The sequence below is a fragment of the Oryctolagus cuniculus genome, chromosome 9 (genome assembly GCF_964237555.1).
Source record: "Oryctolagus cuniculus chromosome 9, mOryCun1.1, whole genome shotgun sequence".
Classification (NCBI taxonomy): Eukaryota; Metazoa; Chordata; class Mammalia; order Lagomorpha; family Leporidae; genus Oryctolagus; species Oryctolagus cuniculus.
The window spans coordinates 63,720,785-63,743,511 of record NC_091440.1 but is presented as its reverse complement, the minus strand read 5'-3'; the positions used below and the strand labels follow the sequence as shown (position 1 = coordinate 63,743,511).

Here is a 22,727-nt window from a genome sequence, read left to right as displayed (position 1 = left end):
TCATCCCAGCTTCTGGCAACTGCTGTCTGTGTAGTTCTGCATTTCCCAGAATGTTAGAGAGTTGGAATAATATAGTATGTCGACTCTACAGACTGGCTTTTTCACTTAGCAATTTGCAGTTTAGGTTTTTCCATGTCTTTTCTTTTTTGGCTTGATAGTTCATTCCTTTTTATTATTATATATGTCTGCCATAGTTTATCCATCACCTACTGAAGGACATCTTGATCACGTCTCATTTTTGGCAGTGTGAATAAAGGCTGTTACCAACATTTGTGTGTGAGTTCTCATGTGGACATTCATGCTTCAGCCTGTGTACGTGCTTGCTGAATCACAGAAGCCTGTGCCTAGCTTGGTGCTGCAGAGACTGCCCAGCTGTCTTCCAAAGAGGCTGTATTGTACTGCATGCCCCACAGCTATGGATGCTAGTTCTGTCGCTCTATTTTCTCCCCGGTATTTGGTGTTGTCAGTGTTTGATTGTAGCCACGCTAATGGGCGTGCGGTGGCATCTCATTTTAGCTTGTAATTACCTGATGGTTTACGATGTTGAACATCTTTTCATTTACTTATTTTCAATCTCACTTTTTTGATTAATTCATTTGGTGAGGTGTCTGCCAAGATCTTTTGCCCATTTAAACAATGAAGTTAATTTTTTAATTGTTGAGTTTTGTCAGTGCTTAGTGTATTTTGGATACCAGTCTGTGTTTGACAGATGTTATCTCCCAGCCTGTGGCTTGTCTTTTCATTCTCTTAACAATGGCTTTTGCACAGGAGAATTTTAAATTTTAATGAAGTGTACTTTTTCAGTATTTTTCTTTAATGGATCTTGATTTTAATTTTATCTAAAAACTCATTGCCAAACCCAAGGTCACCTAGATTTTCTTCAGTGTTACCTCCTATAAGTTTTTCAGCATTTTTGAGTTATAATTTAGGTATTTCACCCATTTTTGAGTTAATTTTTGTAAAAGATATAGGGTCATTGTTTAGATAGATTTTTTAATTGGCTGTCCAGTTGTTCCAGTACCATTTGTTGAAAAGACTTCTTTCTCCACTGCATCACCTGTCTTCGGTTGTCAAATATGAGATTTAACCCTAAATCTGCCATACCCAGCCACTTCTTGCCATCTCCAAGCTACTGTCATCTCTTGCCAGAACTATTGGGTTAGCCCTTTCTGAGCTTGCTTTATGTCTTGACTTCTGTTTTCTTGGTAGAATGTGATTTATTCTAATTTTAAAGTACAAGTTAATACTCATTTGCTTTTTTTGGTACAAATAATAAATTCCAAGTTCTTTATTATAACCTGTGAGTTCCTAATGATCTGGCCCTACCCTCTCCTCCAGCTTTACCCTCTTGCCTCTCATTTTTGTCTCTGAAGTTTTGACTCTTCTGCCTTGGGGATTCATGATGACTGGAGTGCCTCTTCCCCCCGCTTTAGCTCTCGACTCAAATATTTCTTCTTCAGGCATGGCTTTTCTAGATGCTATGCCTACTCTGACTTCAGTTTAACATAACTTTGACTCTGTCCTATTGTTTGTCACAATTTAATAGCATATATTGCCTGACTTCCTGACACCAGGGTTCCTGTCTGTGCTGTTTTCTTACTTTTAGCAGTTGCCACGGTGGCTCTCACATACTAGGCACTGAACAAATAGTTTCTTTAAGAAGCCACAGGCAGCCTTTGAGGTGCCTAAATGTAGTGCGTGAGGAAATCCATACATAGATAGGGAAATCACAATGCCATTTCAGTGCTAGTGGTAGGTCTTGGAAAATAAGCAATGAAAGATTAAAGGAAAAAACAAACCTTTTGGGTTCTTTCTCACTGGTGTGAACTAGTGATTGTAGATGTCAGTTTATTGCCTAGATATTGATACTGTGGGGTTAAGACAATTCTAGGTCCAGAAGTCTCAGACTTAGGATCTCAAGTGTCCCAAGAAACCATGAATCTGTGCTGACACTGCGGGTGTTCCAGGGGGTGGTCTGAAGCCCACTAAGTCCTATAGCACAGTGATTTAGATTTTAGTATCTGGCTCTGTCAATCTCCTTGGGCAGGTCGTTTAAACGGTGCCTCAGTTTCCTCTGTGAAGAACCAATAAGCATGCCTACCTCCCAGGGTGGTACTGATCAGTAAGTGGGCCAGTGTGTGGAATGTACGTGCCAGACACTGCAGTAAACATGGAAGAGCTTCCTGCGTTCTCCTGACTCAAGCATGAATATGGCTGTGAGCCCATCCCTTCCAGTGCACGCCAGGTCACGATCCCATCACCTCTGCTTTTTAAATTCCTTCTCCACATTTAACGTTTTCCTTTCAGCTAGATCCCTCTCAGCTGGGTAGAGACATATTCAGGTCTCTGGAAGAAAAAACTTTATATGTAATTCTAGTTACCGCCCCACCCTTCCTCTGTATACCCAGACCTAAAAGAACTCTCCACAGTGTCCATTTCTGCCTCCTTTCCTCCCTCTTCAGCTCACCTGGTCTTGCTTCCAACTCCAGTGACTTCACTGATACACTACTACTGAAGTCAGTGGTGACTTTGTCACTAAATCAGATGAGCAGTTTTCCTGTCTAGTCTGAGAGGTGCCATCTGCAGCATTCAGCAAAACTGATTGTGTTTTCTGCCGCTTTCGGTTCTGGGGGCTTCCCAGGCTGTGTGCTTGGTCAGTATCTGTCAGTTCTTTAGACATTCTCCCCATACTGCAGATTAGATACCTTCCTGTGTTACCTGTCCAACTGCCTATAGGTTTCATTCCTTACTTGACATCTCTTTGGGTGTCCCGAGAACACAGTGTTTTATGAATGTAACGATCTTTCTGTGCCCTCAGATCTGGGTCTCTCTTTGCATGTCATCCTCAGACAGCCTGCATCCAGTTACATGCTGGGAACCTAGGTGTTAACCTGCATGTCTGTATTCCTTATGTCCCAATCCATCATCCACTGCTGCTGTTTGGGTTTGAAATATCTCAGTGATCTGTCCATTTCTTTTCTTTCACTACCTAGCCCAGTGCATTATTTCTCAATCTGAAATACAGCAGTTCTCACTGCTATCCTTGTACACAACCTTGCACTAATCAGATTCACTCTGACTGTGGGGCCTGGGTGCTGTTTGTCAACACAGTTAATGATGTTACCCCTTCAGTTAAAGCCTTCATGTGGCTTCCCATTGTTTTTAGGGTGTATGAGTGGGGAGAAAGGCAAGAATCCTTATACAATTTGTGAAATCCTGAAAGATCAAGTCCCATTTTACCTCTGCAGTCCGGTCTTTGGCCACTTTTTGGTGTTTCTTGCTCTCTGTCTCTAGCTCACCTCAGAGGCACCTCCTGTGATGTTTTTGAACCAGCAGGATCACCATGTATGTATTGGGCCATTCATTATAGTCCTGGTTTTAAATCTTTGCATGCTGTTTCTTCTGTTAGCTACCAACCCCTAAGGAACCAAGGGTCTGGTTTTTGCTCACTGTTTCCAATGCTTAGGAGCACAGTAACTTGCTTATACCCTGCATTTCACTGAATTTTAAGATGCCTTCCTTAATTTTTTTTTTTACTAAGAAAAGAAAATGGAGAATGAAATGCAAGGAGAAACCTGCTGTTAGATGTAAAATGTACTGTTTAGAATCAATGGAAGATCACAGTATTACTGAATTTTCTATAAAGCTGAATTAAATATTTTCTCCTAACCCTTTGCTTGCCTATGAAGGTAAGAGAAATGTTACTGAGGAAAAAAATTCAGAATATTTCTTTCTGGATCCTGGCTCCTTGGGAAAAAAAAAAAAAAAAAGACCAAAAGACCGTGTAATGACTTTACTGTGAAGGCCTTCTAGAACTAAAAAGTTAGATGTCTTACTTTAAAATATTCAAACTTGTTTAGTTTGATCTGAAGTGTAGGTTTGAGGTAAACTTTCTGAGTCGTGATTTTTGTCTTGGAATACTATTTGGGAAGGTATATTTAGTGATAGTTTAAGAATATCAAAGATTTTTACGTTTAGGACATTGTATAAGTGAATCATCACTTGTTTTCTGGTCTTGCTTTCATTTCATTAATTTACTCTAATTCTCATACTTTTGTTAGAGGAGGATTAACTACTGCCAGCATTTCTGTTTCCATTCCTTGGTTTAGGAGGTTATCCTCTCCACCATTCTCAAAAGAGGCTGTTTCCCTAATACATTCAGTTCTTGTTCTGATTCGATTTATACTGACACAAGAGAAATTCAGAATGGAAAAGTCAGCTTGCCATGTAGCCTCGTAATTTCTCAAAGGAAACTTTAAAAATCTGAACAGGAACACTCTCTTGTGTCTGTCTATAAGAAAATAAATTTTTAAAGTTGTATAGTTTTAAGGCCTGTCTTACCTGTTTCTGTAGCCTGACGTTTGGTAGTTGGAATAAACTAATCACTTCAATCTATAATCACCTAAGATACTCATTAACTGAGTTACTGTTTATTTATTTTTTTTTTTCTGAAACAATGTAGCCCCTTTTGTTTTTCCTGCTTGAACTGCCCAACATTCTTCAGGACAATTTTGTGGCAATTATGAGGTTACTGTCCATTTTTATTCTGAAAATTGGGTAGTAACAAAATACGTTGCTGGACAACAAACTGTTGTAAGTAAACAAATCGGTACAAAGAGGTCCTTCTGTAGAGGAAAAAGTACACTGGAGTGCAGAACTGTTTTCTTTGCTGAGGTTCTGATATGTCTGAGATCTGTGCTTGAGAGAACTGCACACCTTTAGTATCTTTGAAGATGTTCAGATGTTTGTTAAAGTTGAAACTATTTCTTTTTTCAATTCATAATATTTCTCTGAAAGCAGAAAATGAGCTTTAGATTTATTTAAGTTAAAGGTCAGTGAGCTGCTGTTATCACACTGATGACAATTTGTATATAAAATAGTTTATTAAGTGTTTCCTAAAAGATTTTTAAATTTTATCTATTTGAAAGGCAGAGAGACAGCAAGCTCCCATCTTCTGATTCACTCCCCAAATGCCTGCAATGGTCAGGGCTGGAGCCAAATCCAGGATCTCGGAACTCAACCCAGGTCTCCCACATGGGTGCAAGGACTCATCCACCCAAGCCATCACCTGCTGTCTGCCAGGGTGAGCATCAGCAGGAAGCTGGAAGTGGGAGCAAAGGTGGGACTTGAACCCAGGTACTCTAATGTGGGACATGGGCATCCCAAATGGTGTCTTTACTGTGCCAAATGCCCACTCCCAGAATTGCTATAGATTTAATCATAAGGACTCCGTTTTTCCATAAATAATTTTTGTTTCACACATTTTACATGCATAGTCTCTCAAATTTTAAGTTGATGACATTCTATCAGTGTATACATGTCGCAAGTCTTTTCTTAATATACAAATGTGATTTTAATAATAACTTCTTGTTTTTCAACATTGTCCTAAAAAAGGACATTAAAAATACACTTGTAATGATTTCAAAAATTACTAGTAGTTCCACTTAACATATGAACTATTAAGCTAGAACCTTAGTTGCAAGATCTAGCGAGTTAAACGCCCCAGATCATCTCCTAGTAATCACCTTATTTGTTTGAATCTTCTGGTGGTTGGTAGAGGACTACCTGAATGAAGACACAGTTTATGCACATTTGCTAATTAGTGTAAATTTGAAAACCTTTGTTTAGATATAGTATATTTACTAGGTCTGTAGCATTTTAGTATTGGCAAATTTTTATTGCCTTTTTTACCCACTACATTAAAAATGATAGGGGACCTATAATCAATCTGTTATCCTTAAAGATTCAGCTTCTTTTGTGCAGTCAACTGTCGTGACATGAGAACCACCACCAGGAATAAAGAGATTTATTTGTAAATTCTAACTATAATTTTTCAGTGAAAAAATAAGATACTACAAGTATTTGCTAGGTTTTGGGTATCTTATTGTTAGTTTAAATTTGGGTTTCTTGATAGAAAAACTAGAATCTAGGAGAACAAAATCTGTTAACTGTATTTATTTTTATGGCTTCTGTTAAGTCAGAAATTTTCTTAGCTCACCCTCAGTATAGGTACATGCTTTGAATGCAAATGTAAGAATGGTTTTAGATCACTCTAACATTTCAATACACAACAAAATAATGAAGTTTCTAAATATCCATCTGTAACATGCTTCATTTTTTAAAATATTGGTTGAATACTTTGACAGCAGCATGAATTTGATTCCAAGGTCAATTTGACACTTTCTATGACTGTCAAAACTGTCATTTCACAAAGGTACATAAATTTGAATGGCAGTGCTTTGTAATTCATGATTCTGATCTTTGTAATACTATCTGGCATTCATACAGAGACTTCTGGTGATTGATAGCTAGTGAATTTCCATCTTCCCTAATGTCATTCTATCCTTGGGCCTGATTGGAATGCTTTACATTTCTGTCATTCAAAAAATATTTTATTTGAAAGAGTTAAAATTGCATTGCTGGTTCACTCCCCAAATGAACTATGATGGCTGGGGCTGGGCCAGGCCAAATCCAGGAACCTGGAACCCTGTCTGGGTCTTCCATGTGGTGGCAGGGGCCCAAGCATTTGGGCCATCTTCCTCTGCTTTCTCAGGTGCATTAGCGGGAAGCTGGAGCAGAAATGGAGCAGTAGGGACTTGAACTGGGCACTCATATGGGATGCTGGTGTCGCAGGCAGTGGTTTTACCGACTGCACCACAATGCCAGCCCTAAATTTCTGTCATTTTGAGAAATAGATTAATCTACCAATATGCTTCTTTTGGAAGATTTTGAAAAGAGGTTAAAAGTTCCATTTGCCAGGTTTTGTGCAGATGGGATGTCTTACAAAATCAGTCTTCTCGACATTTTTAGTACAGATCACAACTTGATGGGGATGTTTTTAAACATCTGTCTTTTAAAATCCCTTTCCGTTGAGAAGCTACTGCAGGGGAGCTAATCTGTCCTGAACAGTGAACACATTCCTGTTTCCTTGGCGGTAGGGATCCAGTGTGTTTATTTAGAGGATTGGGTTTAACTCCTCGTCACAGAAAAGGTCAGTAAACTGTGAATGTTTTTGCAGAAGAAGTCTGTAACCTATCTTTTAAGTCCAGTGATTGTTTCAAGTTCTTCAGATAAAAGATTTTCAATCCTACTCTTACCTCATTGAAAATATCCTAATCCTAATGGTTCTTCTATTTTAAGAGTCTTTTCAAAAATATACGTGACACACTCACACACACACACACACACACTCACTCACTCACTCACACACACGATGATATCCTGGAACATGTAGTATACTGTTTCTGCTTCTTTGCTGCATTACCTTGTCTGTGGCAGAAGGTTTCATTGAAGAACTTTCATGAGTTGCTATCTACATTTATCTGAGAATCCTTTTATTTAAAACAACTATTCCATCAGAAGTTAGACTTATACACAGTGTGTTAAAGAAGAAATATGATGGTGAGATTGCATCTTCTCCATTTAAGCTTTCCTTTTATCCTTCCTGTTCATACACACAATATTTGCTCTCTGTTGGAAAACAAGTCTAGCCAATACCCTGGACTGAGCCATGTAAGAATTGTGTCTCCTTTTTATCTTCTATCCAGTCTTCTCTGTTACAATTCTTTGCTCTAGTGTTCCCTTCATACATCACACAGAAGTTCCTTTAATACTTCCAATGTATTTGTTGACAACGAATTGCATTTTAATCTCACCATACTTTATTTTTTTAAACATTTTATGTATTTTTACCAAGGAAAGAAGAAAAATCTTTTCCCAGTATCATATCATTATCTTTGTTAGTAATATTTAAGTTATTGTGAAAGGTTGAAGACACTAGATTGGGTGTTGCATACCTTTAAACAGATCTTTAAAAAATATGGGAATTTGTCTTTCTGTTCTAACTGTTTAATTTTTAGATCCTGCTAATAGTGATTACTTCATAGTCTCAGTAGTCAAAGTACAATGTATATGGGGACTTAAAAAAGTTCATGGAAAATGGAATTAAAAGATAAGTTTATTTTAGTGCAAAATTTATAAACCCATGCATAGTTTTTTCATAATCTTCTATCAACTTTTTGAGGACCCCCTTGTATATAGGACTGTATCGGTTTTGTTAGTGGACATAAATCTATATTTCAAATAGAAGTCTTGATACCTTTCTGGGGTTTATTTGGTAGATCTGATTATTTTATTACCTTTATTAACTGGTGTGGTTAGGTGGGGTATCCATGTCAGGAAAAGTGGTCACTTCTGTATTTTCCTTTTATTTCCTTGTATTTGCTTTATTAATATTATCCTAATCCCATATTCCTTTGCAGGAATGCTTTGAAGCCATTTCTCCATTTAGTTTTAAAAATAATGAAGTATAGCTCACCTAATCGGATGCCCATAAACTGCAGCAAAATTCACCACACAGAAAGTAACCAGGTGAAGGTGGGACTTCCCATAAGGAAGGTTCCAGTGCAGCACAGCTGGCCTCCTGGGGTGGTGGGCGCCGCAGGACAAGGGCATGGACAGGTGCCAGCAAATGTCAGCAAAGCTCAGATGGCTGGGAGAAATAAACCACTCCAGTGTTTCCCTTCTCGGAACAAGTAGATTGTGTTTCATAGATCCATGTTGGAGATTACTCATTTGTAAACAATTGAGATTTTCTCTCTTGGTCTTCTCAAATCAATGTGCATGTCAGTTAACAGTCCACAATTTTTATCATCACCTTAATTTTCACAAGTTTGTTTTCTATTTCCAAAGTCTCTGAACTCTGAAATATATGTAATCTTAGATCAATATTAAAGCAGAACTTGATTGAAATGACAATACTACATCTATGATAGTTTGATAGCTAGACAATATAATTAGGACCGTCTATGAATAAAATAAGCAATATATTCTTAAATTTACCCTTTTGGGGGAAATGACACAATTTGTCTAATTGGAAATACCTTTTCTGTACTTGTTATTAATTTCCTATGCTGTCCTTTTTCCAGCAAAACTGTTTTGAACATACTGACGTATTTTTGAGGTTTTGTTTACTCTGTAGACCTTTAAAGAAAAAAGAAACATTAGGCTAGGAAATACTTCCAAAGGTTCAGTTTTTGGTAGATCAAGGAATAGTATTCCTGCACATTTGAAATTTGAAATGTAATGATTACCTGCTGTTATTGATATGTCTTCCATATCATAATTTCTTCTGGAAAATTTTCCATTTTATGCTCACTTTTCCCATTAGCTTTACCAATGGTTTAGTGAGGAAGGAGTCTTTTTTTTTCTTTTCTTTCTTTTAAATAATAGCAATAGTTGACTTCGCTCTCCTATAATTTGCATTAAGTGGTCATAGGTAAGTTCATATTGTATACAAAAATATATTTGTAAAATACTCATGGAATGAATAACTTGAAAAATAGCCCTATTTCAGTTGTTACCTGCGATAATTAAAAAGATTATATTTCATACATATACACACATGTGGACACTTCAAAAAGTTCATGGAAAATAGAATTAAAAGATGTTTATTTCAGAGAAAAAACTTGAAATCTGTGCATACAAGAAGTCTTTAAATTGTTCATGAAAGATGTGTATTATGAAGAATATGCACGAGTATACTTCAGTTTGTGAAAAATTGGAATTAAAATGTTTGTTTTTTAAATTCATGCAGTTATTCCATCCATTTTCTGTGAATTTTTTGAAGACTGCTCATGCAGTCTGGGTCAAGCCACGTGTATACGTGTGTGCGTGTGCACACCTCATTGATCCCAGACCAGAAGGGAGCTGGGTGCATCAGACACCTGTAATTGTAGGTTGCCGTTTTCAGACTGTTGGTGTGGTATGGAGATGAGGTAGCAGGAAGAAGAGGGGGTTGTAACAGCTGGGTAGGCCTGAGGAAGAGGTCCCTTTCATCTTACAGGTAATCAACCTGAAACATTTTATTTTCTACTTTGAGAAGTTTCTGTTGTTGGTAATGTTGCTTTTCCAGAAAAGGAAGGGAAATGAAGGGAATTAAAGAGGCAGAGCTTGACTTTAAATCTTTGGAGAAACTATGTGTCTTCCCATCATCTTTTCTACTTAAATGGGATCTTTTAAAAAGATCTTTTAAAAAGATGTTTATTTTGAAAGAGTTACAGCGAGAGTTAGAGAGAGAGAGAGGTCTTCCAAACGCTGGCTCACTCCCCAGATGGCCGCAACAGCCTGAGCTGCACCGATCAGGAGCCAGGAGCTTCTTCTGGGTCTCCCACATGGGTGCAGGGGCCCAAGGACTTGGGCCATCCTCTACTGCTATCCCAGGCCATAGCAGAGAGCTGGACTGGAAGAGGAGCAGCCGGCACTAGAACCCGGTGCTTCAGGCCAAGGCATTAACCCGCTGAGCCTCAGCACCGGCCCCTTAAATGGGATTTTTGATAGTATTTTTTAAGTGTCTCTTTGTACATTTTGCTCTTTTTTTTTCTTTTAAAAGATCTATTTCATTTATTTGAAAGGCAGACAGAGAGGGAGAGACAGTGAGAGATTTTCCATCTGCTAGTTTGCTCCCCAAATGTCAGCAACTGCTAGGGTGGGCCAGGCTAAAGCCATGAGCCTCTTCTGGGTCTCCCAGGTGCATATAGGGGCCCAAGCACTTAGGTCACCTTCAGCAGGGAGCTGCATTGGAATTGGAACAGCCTGGACTCAACCCGGCACTTATATGGGATGCCGGTGTCGCAGGCTGCAGCTTTACCTGCTAGCCACAATGTTGGCCCCCATTTTGCTCTTTTTAACAAATGTGAATCAAGTTGCACTTCACTTGTACTATTAGTTTTTTTCATTTTCTGATAAGGAGAAATAGTTATTTGCTAAATGTGTACTGCAGCCTCTAGGTATGCCTTGAAGATGGCCTGGGTCTGTGTGCTGTGTCAGGGTGCCCTGGGTTTCCTTGCTGTTAGTTGGCGAAAGGAGGTTATCCATGGTACTGGGTAGATGGGGAAAACCTTTTAAATCATTCACTATCAATTTCTAGTGTCCTCTCCCAAGATTCCCAGGTACATTGATGATGTTCAATAAGATTTTTTTTTTTTGTAGCATAGATACTAAATTTCTGCAGATCAAGTAAGGGATACAACATATTGGCTGAAACTTTTTTGGAAATGGAACATGTTTTTATCAGCCCCACTTTAGCTCTCTATGTGGATGGAAGGGCAGCATGGGAAATGTTTACCCACTCTCAGAAGTACTGTCCTAGAGACATGGGTTTTGTTCATACTAATCTTATTTTTCCTCAGTGAAGTTCCTGCTTATTTGAAGTAAAGTAGTTTTGTTTCTTTCTAAAAATTCTAAGTTTAAAATGGTGCAAGTTGTAAAGTTTTGCTCTGACTTCTGTTCTGAATTCGCTGCCTACCTCCCTAAACTTAACCCTACGCAGGAACTGTTCTGTATGTTTTTTCAGATTATTTCATATATATATTTTAAGAGATTGAGAATATATATTTTTTACTTCTACAATGTTTACACAAAATGTGGGCTATATTTTACCCCTTGCCTTTTTCCATTTAATATTACTCTGTAGTCCTTAATATTGCAAACAGACAATTTCCTCTTTTGTTTTTGTACAGTTGTACAGTACTGCCTCATGGGTGTACCATAGTTTATATAACCAGAGTAATTAATGCATGTTTAGTTGTTTTCTTACCTTTTGCGACTACAGACAATGCTGTGATGAATAACCTTGTACGTAGTTACTTGCTATCTGTATACTTAAATTCATAAGTGAAATGAATTCTTGCAACTACAGTTGTTGGGTCAAAGGGTGTGATTTACAGTTCTGATGAATACTGGCGAATTGCTGTCCACGGGGGTGGTACTACTAAGCTTTCCCACTGGCAGTAGATGAGACAGCCTCTTTGCCTACTGCCTTGTCAGTGGAGTGTGCTCCTGAACCTCTGCATTTGTGCACATTTTACAAGGTGAAAATTGTGTCTCAGTAGTTTTAATTTGCATGTGTTTTGTGGGTGATTTTAGATGTCTTTGAATATATATTTTTGCATATAGTTCTTTTTTTTGATTAGCTTTATGTTGGTGACATGAGTAATAATATTTTTCTCAGTTTGATATTTTATCTTTTGATTTTGTTCATGATGGGTTTTGTTTACTTTTTTAGTTTTTGACAATGCAGAGATTTGTTTTGTTTTTAGTGGTCATTTAATGAATAATTTATATTTTCTCCAGATGATCAGATCGTATTAGAATCAGCTTTAATTAGAATATCCTTCAAATGTTTTGAATATAAGGGTGATATAAAGAATCCATATCTCCTATTCTTAGTTCCATTATTACTTGAGCTAATAAAACTTTAGGTATCTATAGCTACCTAAAAATTGAAAGGGACTTTTCCAAGTTTTTTTTTCTCCTATATTATTAGAGTTTAGTGTAGGTTGTTTTTAAGGTTTATCTATTTAAAAACTATTTTTAACTGGTGGCTGAGGTTGTTTGTGGCACCTTTAGTAACTTGCAGTCTGAATTGTCTTCCCCCAGGGCCTTAGTTAGCTGACTCAAGAACAGTGTTGAGAGAGAGTGGAAGAGATGGGCTGAGCTTCTAATCTGCGGTTCACCATAGCACTATTAATATTGCTCATGGTGACTGTAGTTGGATATGTCTCCTTTTAGCAGGTAGGGTTCCCAGGGGTTTATACAAATGCTGAATCAGAATGCAAAAACAAAAAAACAAAAGAAAACAGAGCCAGGGTTTATAAGCCAGTCACAGTTCTAGTCGATTCACATTATTTCTGGAATGCTTGCTATTGTTAAATATTTCATTGTACTTTATTAGGTCACTTTTTTTTTTCTAATCTGGTTATCTCTATGTTTTCAAGTGTGATGACCTATTTATTTCTAGTATCAAAAAAATCAGATTTAATGTTTTTTTTTAAACAGTGACTAAAGATACATGACAAAAAGTTTTGCTTTGACTTCTGTTCTAAATTCTCTGCCCACCTCCCTAACCTTAACCCTAGGCAGGAACTGTTCTGTATGTTTTTTCAGATTATTTCATATATATATATTTTAAGAGATTAAGGATTTATATTTTTTACTTCTACAATATTTACACAAAATGTGGACTATATTTTACCCCTATTTTTGAGGTTGTGATTTAAGTGAATTGGTATAGTATTACTCACAAAAAGCACCTACATACATTTTTTAAAAAGATTAATTTATTTGAAAGGCAGAGTTAGAGAGGCAGAGAGAGAAGTCCTCCATCTGCTGGTTCACTCCCCAAATGGCCACAATGGCCAGAGCTGGGCTGATCTGAAGCCAGGAGCCAAGAGTTTCTTCCGGGTCTCTCCAAGTGGATGTGGGGGTCCAGTGACTTGGCCACCTTCTACTGCTTTCCCAGACCTTAGCAGAGAGCTGGAAGTAGAGCAGCTAGGACTCAAACCTGTACGCATATGGGATGCTGGCACTGCAGGAGGCAGCTTTACTCACTATGCCACAGCACCAGCCCCACACCTACTTACATTTAAAAAAGGAAATAGGTACATGTTCAATATATACAACATTAATGTAATCATTACTCTCAGTCAAATGTTAGATTATATATGCACTAAATCATTTTAACTAAGCCTTAGATGAAATAAAGCAAGATGCTATGAGAGAAATGGTCCCTTCTCTCCTGCAGGGTCAAGCTTAATGTAGGCAGCCCTAGGGAGAACATTAGATGGTGTGAGGACAGGGAAGGCAGAGGAGTACTGTGTGAGCCAACCAGTGAAATCCAACTTGGTCTGAGTATTCCTAAGGAGGTGACATTGAAGCTAATCTCTCAAATGCATTGATGAGAGTTAAGATTGGAGGCAAGAAAATCAACCAGGGGGCAATTTCAGGATTTAGGAAAGAGATAATATGGACCTGAATTAGGACAGAGGCTTTAGAGATGGGAATGAAAATTTTGATGTCAGAAATACTTCTGAATTCCTAAGTCTTATTAATGGATATAGGTGTAGCAGAAGGGCAAATTAAAGATGATATATTTAGGATGCTTAGCTAGATAGATGGGAAATGGTTCTTTTTCACAGATATTGAGAATACTGGAAGAAAGGGTTTATAGAGAGAACACTAAATCAGTTTTAACAATTCTGAGTTTGAAACATCCAAGTAGAGCAGGCAAATGGGCATTTGAATTTGAGCTTGAAGTTGGGGATACGATTCTGAAATGAAGATATTGACTTGGGAGCTGTTGTGTTAATGGTAATTAAGAGTGACTGCCTAGAAAGTATGTGCAAAATAAGAGAAACAGGTTGAAGATAGGAATTTTCTGAATATCAGCAGTTAAGGGAAGATTCTAATTATGGCCTTGGCTTGGGCAGCTCCTCCTCACCTGAATTGCTTTCCAAGCTCTTCACCTGACCAAGTATAATGAGCTCTTCAGTGTTTGAATTAAAACCGATCTTCATCATGAAACCATTTCTACTACTTTCTGTAAAGATGTTTTTGAAAGGCATTTAGTGGTGGCAGCACTCAGAGTCCTAGATTTTTGAGTTGGTTGGCTGCGCCCTGATTGTTAAAAGACAACAGCGATGTGTGTGTATGTTTCATTCTGTTTATAAAGCTAGCATATAGACGGATCACTTTTAAGGACTGTCATATTGAACAACTATCACGTGTTAACCAGTTACTTTCTGGTTGTTAAAAGATTTAGCTCCTGATCTTAGATATCAAAAGCTTTATGGTGGAAATACACAGCTGGGTATATGTTTTATAAAGTTAATAGTTTCCCTTATTTTCTCCTCCCAAATATGTTAGAATTAATTGGTAAAATAATTTTATTTGCCTCTATTACTGTGATATGAACTCAGCTATAGAAAACAAGGAAAAAAAGGAGATATTCATTCATGTTTGAAATTATACATGGTGTATACAACTTTTCAGAATTTTTTAACTTAATATTTTTCCAGGTTGTCATAAGTTTCAGAAACATTTTTTACTTTGTAGAAACATATGGAAGTACTAGTGTTTTATTCTTTTATTGGTAGGCATTAATTTCATTTTTCTACTCTTTCATTATACATAGTACTTGATGAACAATCATATTTGTACATTAATCTTTTTATGCATTCAGGATTATTTCCTTAGGGCTAACTTCCAGAAATGAAATTACTGGGCAAAAGAGCATGATCATTTTTAAGACTCCCAATGTATTCTGACAGATTCCATTTCAAAGAGGCCTTGGCTATAGTGTGACTAGCAGCATACAAGATTACTCATTTCTCTTTCCTGGATTATTTTTTACTTGTTTTCTTTTTGCTAATTTTCTAGTTTGAGGTGAAAACAGTATTTTGTTTCAGTAACAGGAATTTGCTAGTGAAGATAAACATGTTAAAATTATGTGTTTCAGCTGGGGCGCCGGATTCTGTCCCGGTCGCTCTTCCAGTCCAGCTCTCTGGTATGGCCCGGGAAGGCAGTGGAGGATGGCCCAAGTGCTTGGGCCCTGCACCTGCATGGGAGACCAGGAGGAAGCACCAGGCTCCTGGCTTCAGATCAGTGCAGTGCCGGCAGTAGCGGCCATTTGGGGGGTGAACCAACAGAAGGAAGGCCTTTCTCTCTCTGTCTCTCTCTCTCTAACTCTGCCTGTCCAAAAAAAAAAAAAAAAAATTATGTGTTTATTTAACCTGTCTCCTTTTTCTTCTTTAGTTCTCAAGTGTAATTTACTGAGCATGACTTACCCAATAGATTTAGATCACATTCTTCTTAGCTTTTATGTTTTTCAGGATGAGTAGGTAAAGGTTTTTAATCTTAAAAGTTGTGTTAAAATTTTCCTAACCTCTCTTTTTTTAAAAAGAAATGGTAAAATAGCATAATGTAAAATTTACCATCTTCACTAATTTGTTTCCGGTAATCTGGTTGGCTTGTCTGGGTAGGAAAGCACTCTCTGGTGCAGAAACTGAGATTTCTCATTCACCTTGGGTCTGGGTAGTTACTAATGGTTCAGAGTGCTTCATTAATGAGTAGGGATTATTAATATCATCTTAATTTTCCCTAAACTTATTATGTTGTCCTGCTAAGACAGAGGCTCGTTTGTCGCTTCAAACGTCTCACGTGGGCTCTCGTGAGGTTTTATATGGTTAGTTGGTGGAAGTTTTGAAGAGACAGCTTCATTCCTCAGGCGTTCTTAGCTATGAGAAGCTCCTGGTCTGTGTGTCTGTCTCGGCGCTGGCAGAGGGCAGGGGAAGTGCGAAGCGCCGCTGTGGGAAGGAGCTGACTTGCTCTGCACCAGGAGGGAGGCTCAGGAGGCTGAGGCATGGGGAACAGAGGGGATGGGGGGACATTGGCGTGAGGGAAACGGACCGGATGCCGTGGGGCCCTGTAAGAGTCAGGCTCCTGTTACACTGTGAACTTTGTTGAGGGGTTTTAACTGGAGCTGGGAGGGGAGGGCAGCGTGGTCTGCTCTTGAGACCTGGCTGTGGATGGAGGAGCAGTTCATAAAGGAGCAAGAGTGGGAGCAGGGAAGTGAAAGCTTTTCCTGTTAACCAGCTGGCAGTGCAACACTGATTCATCGCCTTCCTTTTTCAACTCAGTCTGTGCTGTGACCATCTGCAATACAACCAGAGATGATTGGCCAGGGTTACTGCACCAAAAATGAAGGTTAGCAGAACAGATAAATATCAGAACCACAGACTCATTCATATACTTTAATCAGCTAACTAACCCAGGCTGAACAGTTTGCATGTGAATCTGAAAAGTTCACTGCCGGACTATCTGAGCATCCTTGTGAGGCTAACTGAACTCTAATTGTAAATAACCTCGTGAGTTCAGAAAGGTATTCTTACTTTATACGTGAAGAGTGAGAAGTCTGGGCACTTAGAGTACTAAAATAAAGAGCAAGCCATTGGTCCGTTTCTCTTGACGAAAGCCCCGTTTCATCAACCTCATGCGTGTAGCTTACTTCTTTCCCAGCCTATTACACCTTCAGTGTATGGATGAGATTTGGAAGTTTCATGCACATTTTAGGCATTTAGTATTCTGACATACGTTGTTCTTGGGACATTATTCAGTCTTAACTGTTGTCCTGAGTTAAAAGTGCAGTTAATTCTTCCAGAGAAGCTGCCTCTGGTTCACCCTTCGCCTGGGGAATGTTCCTGCTTTGTGCTAACCAGCACCCCTAGGCTAAGCATTACCTGGTGCTCTGAGGACAGAGGTCAGGGTTGGAGAGGGAATGCAAAGGGGAACTGAGCAAGCAAACTTGAAGGGACTCCAGGCAAAAGTGAACTTTCTTTGAAGACGTGTGAATTGTCTGTTTTCCTCCATAAGGTAGATATCTTAAAGGAGATTGAAGTACTAAACCAGACACTGAGTACAACCAGTACTGCAGGGAGCTGTGCGTGTGTTTATGTTATAGCTTCAGCTATGGTGATAGCTCTCAGCAGCTACTCCCCTCCATTGTGAGGAGTTACAGTCCTGTAGTATTTTGTGTACTTTACGTTAGCTTCCCGTGTTTGCTTTAGGGGGTAGATTTTTTTTTTTTTTAAATAAAACTTACTTTGTAAAGTTTTGGAAAGAATTCAGCTCCTGTGTTCTTCCACAAAACACTTCCTGCCTCCTCACACCTCTCCCAGCTTGGCTGTTGGCTCCTTGGCTTCCCTTTTTGACACCACGCTTGGGTAGTTTTCTGTTTACCCCTGCTGTTAGCTACCCAGCCTTGCTCCATGAGTTGTGGGGTGGGTATGTAAAGGTTATCTCCCCTCTTCCTTCTGGTCAGCGTACTCCTGATCATTGGCATTGGCCACAGCTCCTAAACAGCTGCAGATGATGCCAAATCCTCATCTCCGACATCGGCTTCTTTCCCACTGCCCCGTCCTGAGCAGCTGGACAGTCACTTCATTTTACGTGAGCTGCATCCCCTAAGCTTGGAGCTTCTGTTGGTGGTCGCCCTGGACTCCTTCCCCCATGCCTGCAACGTGCTGGTTCCTGAGCACGCAGACCTGGGACACAGCTTGCACTGCTCACGCAGTCATCCAGTCTCTCATTCTACAATGCGTCTTGCCTTTGTGTCTTTCCTTCTGTCCCCATGGTCACCCCGTAGCATAGGCTGTTCGATTCCTTTGGATTGTTTTTAGGAAAAACCTGACTTCACTGATCAACCTGGGTGCAAGCCCACTTCCCTCCTTCCCAGCCACACAATTATTAAAGCCTCTGAGTACCAAGGTCAGAATCTTCAGTGGCCCCCGGTGCTCCCTTCCAGCTGACTTCTCATGCATACTTTCAATGCACTCCCTTAACCTCATTTCCTTTTTTTTTTTTAAAGGTTTATTTTTATTTATTTGAAAGGCAGAGTTACACAGAGAAGGAGAGGCAGAGAGAGATCTTCCGTTTGCTGGTTCACTCCCCAACTGGCCACAGTGACCATAGCTGGGCTGAGCAGGAGCCAGGAGCTTCCTCCAGGTCTCCCATGTGGGTGCAGGGGCCCAAGCGCTTGGGCCATCTTCTACTGCTTTCCCAGGCCACAGCAGAGAGCTGGATCAGAGGTGAAGCAGCCGGGAGTAGAACTGGCACCCGTATGGGATGCTGGCACTGCAGGAGGTGGTTTTACCTGCTTTACCACAGCACTGGCCCCGACTCCTTTTCCTTATCTATCTTCTTTCCCCAGAATTCCCATCCACTCTTCCCCTGTATGTCACCTGTCCTTTTGGGACTGTTTCAAGTTCTATTTGATAGATGTGATCTTCTTTTGGAAATGCAATACTTTTTTTTTTTTTTTTTTTGCTACTTTAAAAAAAAAAAACTGGCGGTCAGCGCCGCGGCTCACTAGGCTAATCCTCCGCCTTGTGGCGCCGGCACACCGGGTTCTAGTCCTGGTTGGGGCGCCGGATTCTGTCCCGGTTGCCCCTCTTCCAGGCCAGCTCTCTGCTGTGGCCAGGGAGTGCAGTGGAGGATGGTCCAAGTGCTTGGGCCCTGCACCCCATGGGAGACCAGGAGAAGCACCTGGCTCCTGCCATCAGATCAGTGCTGTGCGCCAGCCGCTGGCCGTGGCGGCCACTGGAGGGTGAACCAACGGCAAAGGAAGACCTTTCTCTCTGTCTCTCTCTCTCACTGTCCACTCTGCCTGTAAAACAAACAAACAAAAAACTGGCACTCAGCTTTAGCTTCCTACTGCCATCATTATTTGTGAGTCTGCAAGGTAGAGAGGTCAAAAAGCATGGACTCTGGTGCCTCTCTGCCCGTGTTTGCATCCAGCTCCACCTCCATGGGCCTATAAGTTGGGAGCTGTAGCAATACCTCTCCCATAGGGCTGTTGTGAGGAGTGAGTGGATTTAAGTAGGAAATACCTAAAAGTCTGACCAGTACTGTAGAGATGTTTGCTATTATCATTGCATATTTAAAATAAAGAGATTTCCCAAAAATCTTAAGGGTAGGGAATGTCCTTTTCTTTGGATAAAATAATCTAGCTTGGTATCCTATACAGAATAGGAATTCAGTAAGTCTTTACCGAATGAAACTGAAATTTATTAAAAAACCCAATTCAATAACTCCTTTGGGAGTTGGCTTTGCAATAACGTTATTTAAGCTTGCACAGAGAAGGTCAGCATTTGTGAAGTGAGGTCACATAGTTTTTCTGGGATAATTTAATAGCAGAGTATACTGTTCCTTTGTTTAATTATATGGTTTGGATAAAAAACAACTCTAGATTTACAGATACATAAATATTAAAAGTCATAGAAAGATGATGAAATAGTGACCTTTGAACACTAAAAGATATAATACTAGCTTTGGTGTTTACTAAAAAGCCCCAAATTCTAAGACCACATCGGGCAACAGTTTTCATGCAATGGAGACATACTTCTAAGTATCACAGAGTAGAACTATCCATTTGTGCACTTTTCCTTCAAGGACACTAGTTTTAAGCTGCATTCTGAAATCAACTTATGTTTTGTATATTTTTATAGCATGTATTTATTATATAGAGTTTTTGAGTAATTCTAGAATTTGATGTTCAGGACTAAAATTTGCTGTTTTTCTTGAGTGTTAAGCTTTAGTACATATAGAATTACAGTAATGATGCTTCAGGCTTAAATATTTGACATCATTTGGGTATTAAATTTATTTTAAATGATTTTTAAAGAAATGGTAAACCCAGTCATGGTTGAAGTCATTTCATTTAGATTTCTTTTATCAATTTGCTGGAGAATTTTAACAAGGATTTTAGAAAGCTCAAAAACTAGACAACAGGTAAAATAGAGTAATGTTTGGTTTCCATGGGAAAAACATAAGAAATACTCATTAAATACAGGCTGAATTTTTCTGCTTCCAAGAGGAGAAATATTGAATTTTTTTCCAATAAACAAAAACCTGACTAAATTCCTTAATACATTTTATTTCATTTGATGATATCAGTAGAGTAGCATTTTTTAAAATTTATTTACTTGAAAGAGTTTCAGAGAGAGGGGGAGAAACAGAGGAGAGAGATCTTCCATCCGCTCATTCACTCCCCAAATGGCTGCAACAACCAGGGCCAGGAGTTTCATTCTGTCTCCCACATGGGTGCAGGGGCCCAAACACTTGGGCCATCTTGGGATCTGGATTGGAAGTGGAGCAGCCTGGACTCTAACCAGTGCTCACATGGGATGCTGGCACTGCAGACAGCTGGTTAACTTGCTATGCCACAGCACCAGCCCCCAAGTAGTAGTTTTTTCTTTTACCCGTGGAAGTTTTACAAGGGCTTTGCAGCAGCTGACAGAACATTTGCATCATTCTAAGGTTTCTGTTTTGTCAATTAATCTGTAGTTCAAATTCCTGTTTTTATAATAAAGTTCAGTATATTATATAACTTAGTTAAAAAACTAAATTTCTTCCAGTTTATGTTAATATGTTCATAAGTGATTATGGTTTAGTTGATTGTCTAATTTTATGAATTTATTTCAGAAATTTTTTAATGTTAAAATATCCTAAGTATTTGTAGTTGAAATGAAAATGTAGATATAGTCAAGAATCTATAAACTTAGGTTTTGTAATGGATCTGTATTTAAGTAAAAGGTAGAAAGGTATCAAGTACTTGTGATGAAATATTCATTGACCACAGAATGACCTACTCATCAGCTGGCCAAGTCTTCTGTTTCTGTTTCATTTGTCTTTACAACCTTGGTGTTGGAACACTGAGAAGTTTATACTGTAAAAACTTCTCTGTTTTCTCTGCTTTAGCACTGGAAATGCTGAAAAAATTTTATATTCTATATTATGCCACCCCACCCCAAAGTTGAGAAAGCTTTTGGGGTCACTGGATGATTTGCAAAACAATTAGCCATGGAAACAATATGAAAATTCAAATAGATTTATGTATAACATCCTGTAGTTTTGATGAAGGTCATTTATTTTCCTCTCTTTCCTGCATGTTACCTTTAGTCTGCATTTATGGATTCCAAAATAGAGCCCCACTAGAGACTTTCTTCTTTAATTGTGCCATCTCTCTGCACTCTGTTTTCTTCTTATGTACTTTAGGTTATCTGAGATGGGACTGCCAAGTAAAATTGCCAAAGTATCGACCTTCATATTCGTGTCACGTGGTTGCTTAAAAAGTATTGATTGTAGATATGTTTATTATATAAACCTTGCCCATATTTTTACTTTTAAATCTCAAAATGTTCAATATGCACATATTACATGTCTATAATGATTGTTGATAATTCTGCTCAAGAAATTTTATACCAAGTAAGCTAGTCATGCCTATTTGAATTCACTTTTTTTCTTGATTCGACTGTTAATAGTGGCGGTGATCAGTTACATTCTGAATACCTTTTGTGAGCCTAGTACTGTAGGAATATAAGGGAAGTTGTTATGGTACTTATTTTAAAGGGCTGATAGTTTTATTGTGAGACAAATTTATGTATGTGAAATAATTATAAAATTCTCAAAAGAACAAAAATATAGAGATTAAGTCATAACGTGTTGCCAACCTAGAGACGAGTTACAGGGTTGGACTGACTGAAGTAAGTAAAAAGACTCAGGAAGTAGACTGGATTTTCATTCTGGTTCCACCACGTACTAGCTATATGTGCTTGGTCAGGTAACTCAGCCTCTGCCTCAGTTTGTTAGTCTGTCAAATAGGGGATGATTATTATAACCTGCTTCCTGGGAGTTCTCATGATACGTGGCCTTTAAAATCAGGCTTCTTGAGAACCGTGGGGCCTGGCGCCCTGACTTTCCTGTGGAATGCATAGCCACGCGCTATCCTTGAGCAGCTTCCCGTGTCCAGTGGTTCCAGTGGGGAAGCTTAGTGAAGGATGAAGTGAGTTAACCTATAATAAAGCACATAGAACCAGGCCTGAAAGCGTCAGCTGTTACTGCTGCTGGTCTCTGAAAAATGAAGGCAACTTAATTAATCAGAGGCAAAGGGATTTTCAGGCCAAGAGAAATCAAATAAAGGTTATCTGAAAGTGTTTTCCATCTTAAGCAAGTATCCAATTACTTTGTGTCTGTGGACCAAATGGAGCCAGGAAAATCAACAATTTAGTCATCCATCAGAAAGGCACTGAACATTTGAAAGGAGGTTACACACAGAAAAACAAATGCTTCTTGATAAGCATATTGCATGTATCAAAGTAAATTTACAAATACCATATTGAAACTATGAGAGAGATAAGGGGTGGGTTGCGAGACAGAAATTTCTATTAAGCCAGACGTGGCAACTGGAAATTAACTGTTTAGCTTAAGATTTGTAAATTGAATCCTGGGCAAGTTGAGGGGAGAGACTTAATTTTGTTTGATCTACAGTTTGGGGTAGGTTATATACTAAAAATTGATTCTAAAAATCATCGATTTTGGGTGAGAGCCATTTC

The 22,727-nt window shown here is 38.9% G+C and overlaps 1 protein-coding gene across 7 annotated transcripts in view; it reads left to right on the top strand.

The window, feature by feature from the left end:
* Positions 1-22,727, top strand: part of TSC22D1 (TSC22 domain family member 1) — a 122,411-nt gene that overhangs the window by 43,804 nt on the left and 55,880 nt on the right. For 2 of the 7 annotated variants that reach the window (XM_070048782.1, XM_070048772.1), the window contains one exon: positions 4,929-22,727. This exon is cut by the window's right edge and continues 13,821 nt beyond it. The exons of the other annotated variants lie outside the window; for them this stretch is intronic. In XM_070048782.1, the coding sequence (XP_069904883.1) occupies positions 4,929-5,130 (202 nt within the window). In that variant the 3' untranslated portion in view covers positions 5,131-22,727. The remainder of the gene's footprint in view (positions 1-4,928) is intronic. 7 annotated transcript variants of the gene reach the window in all.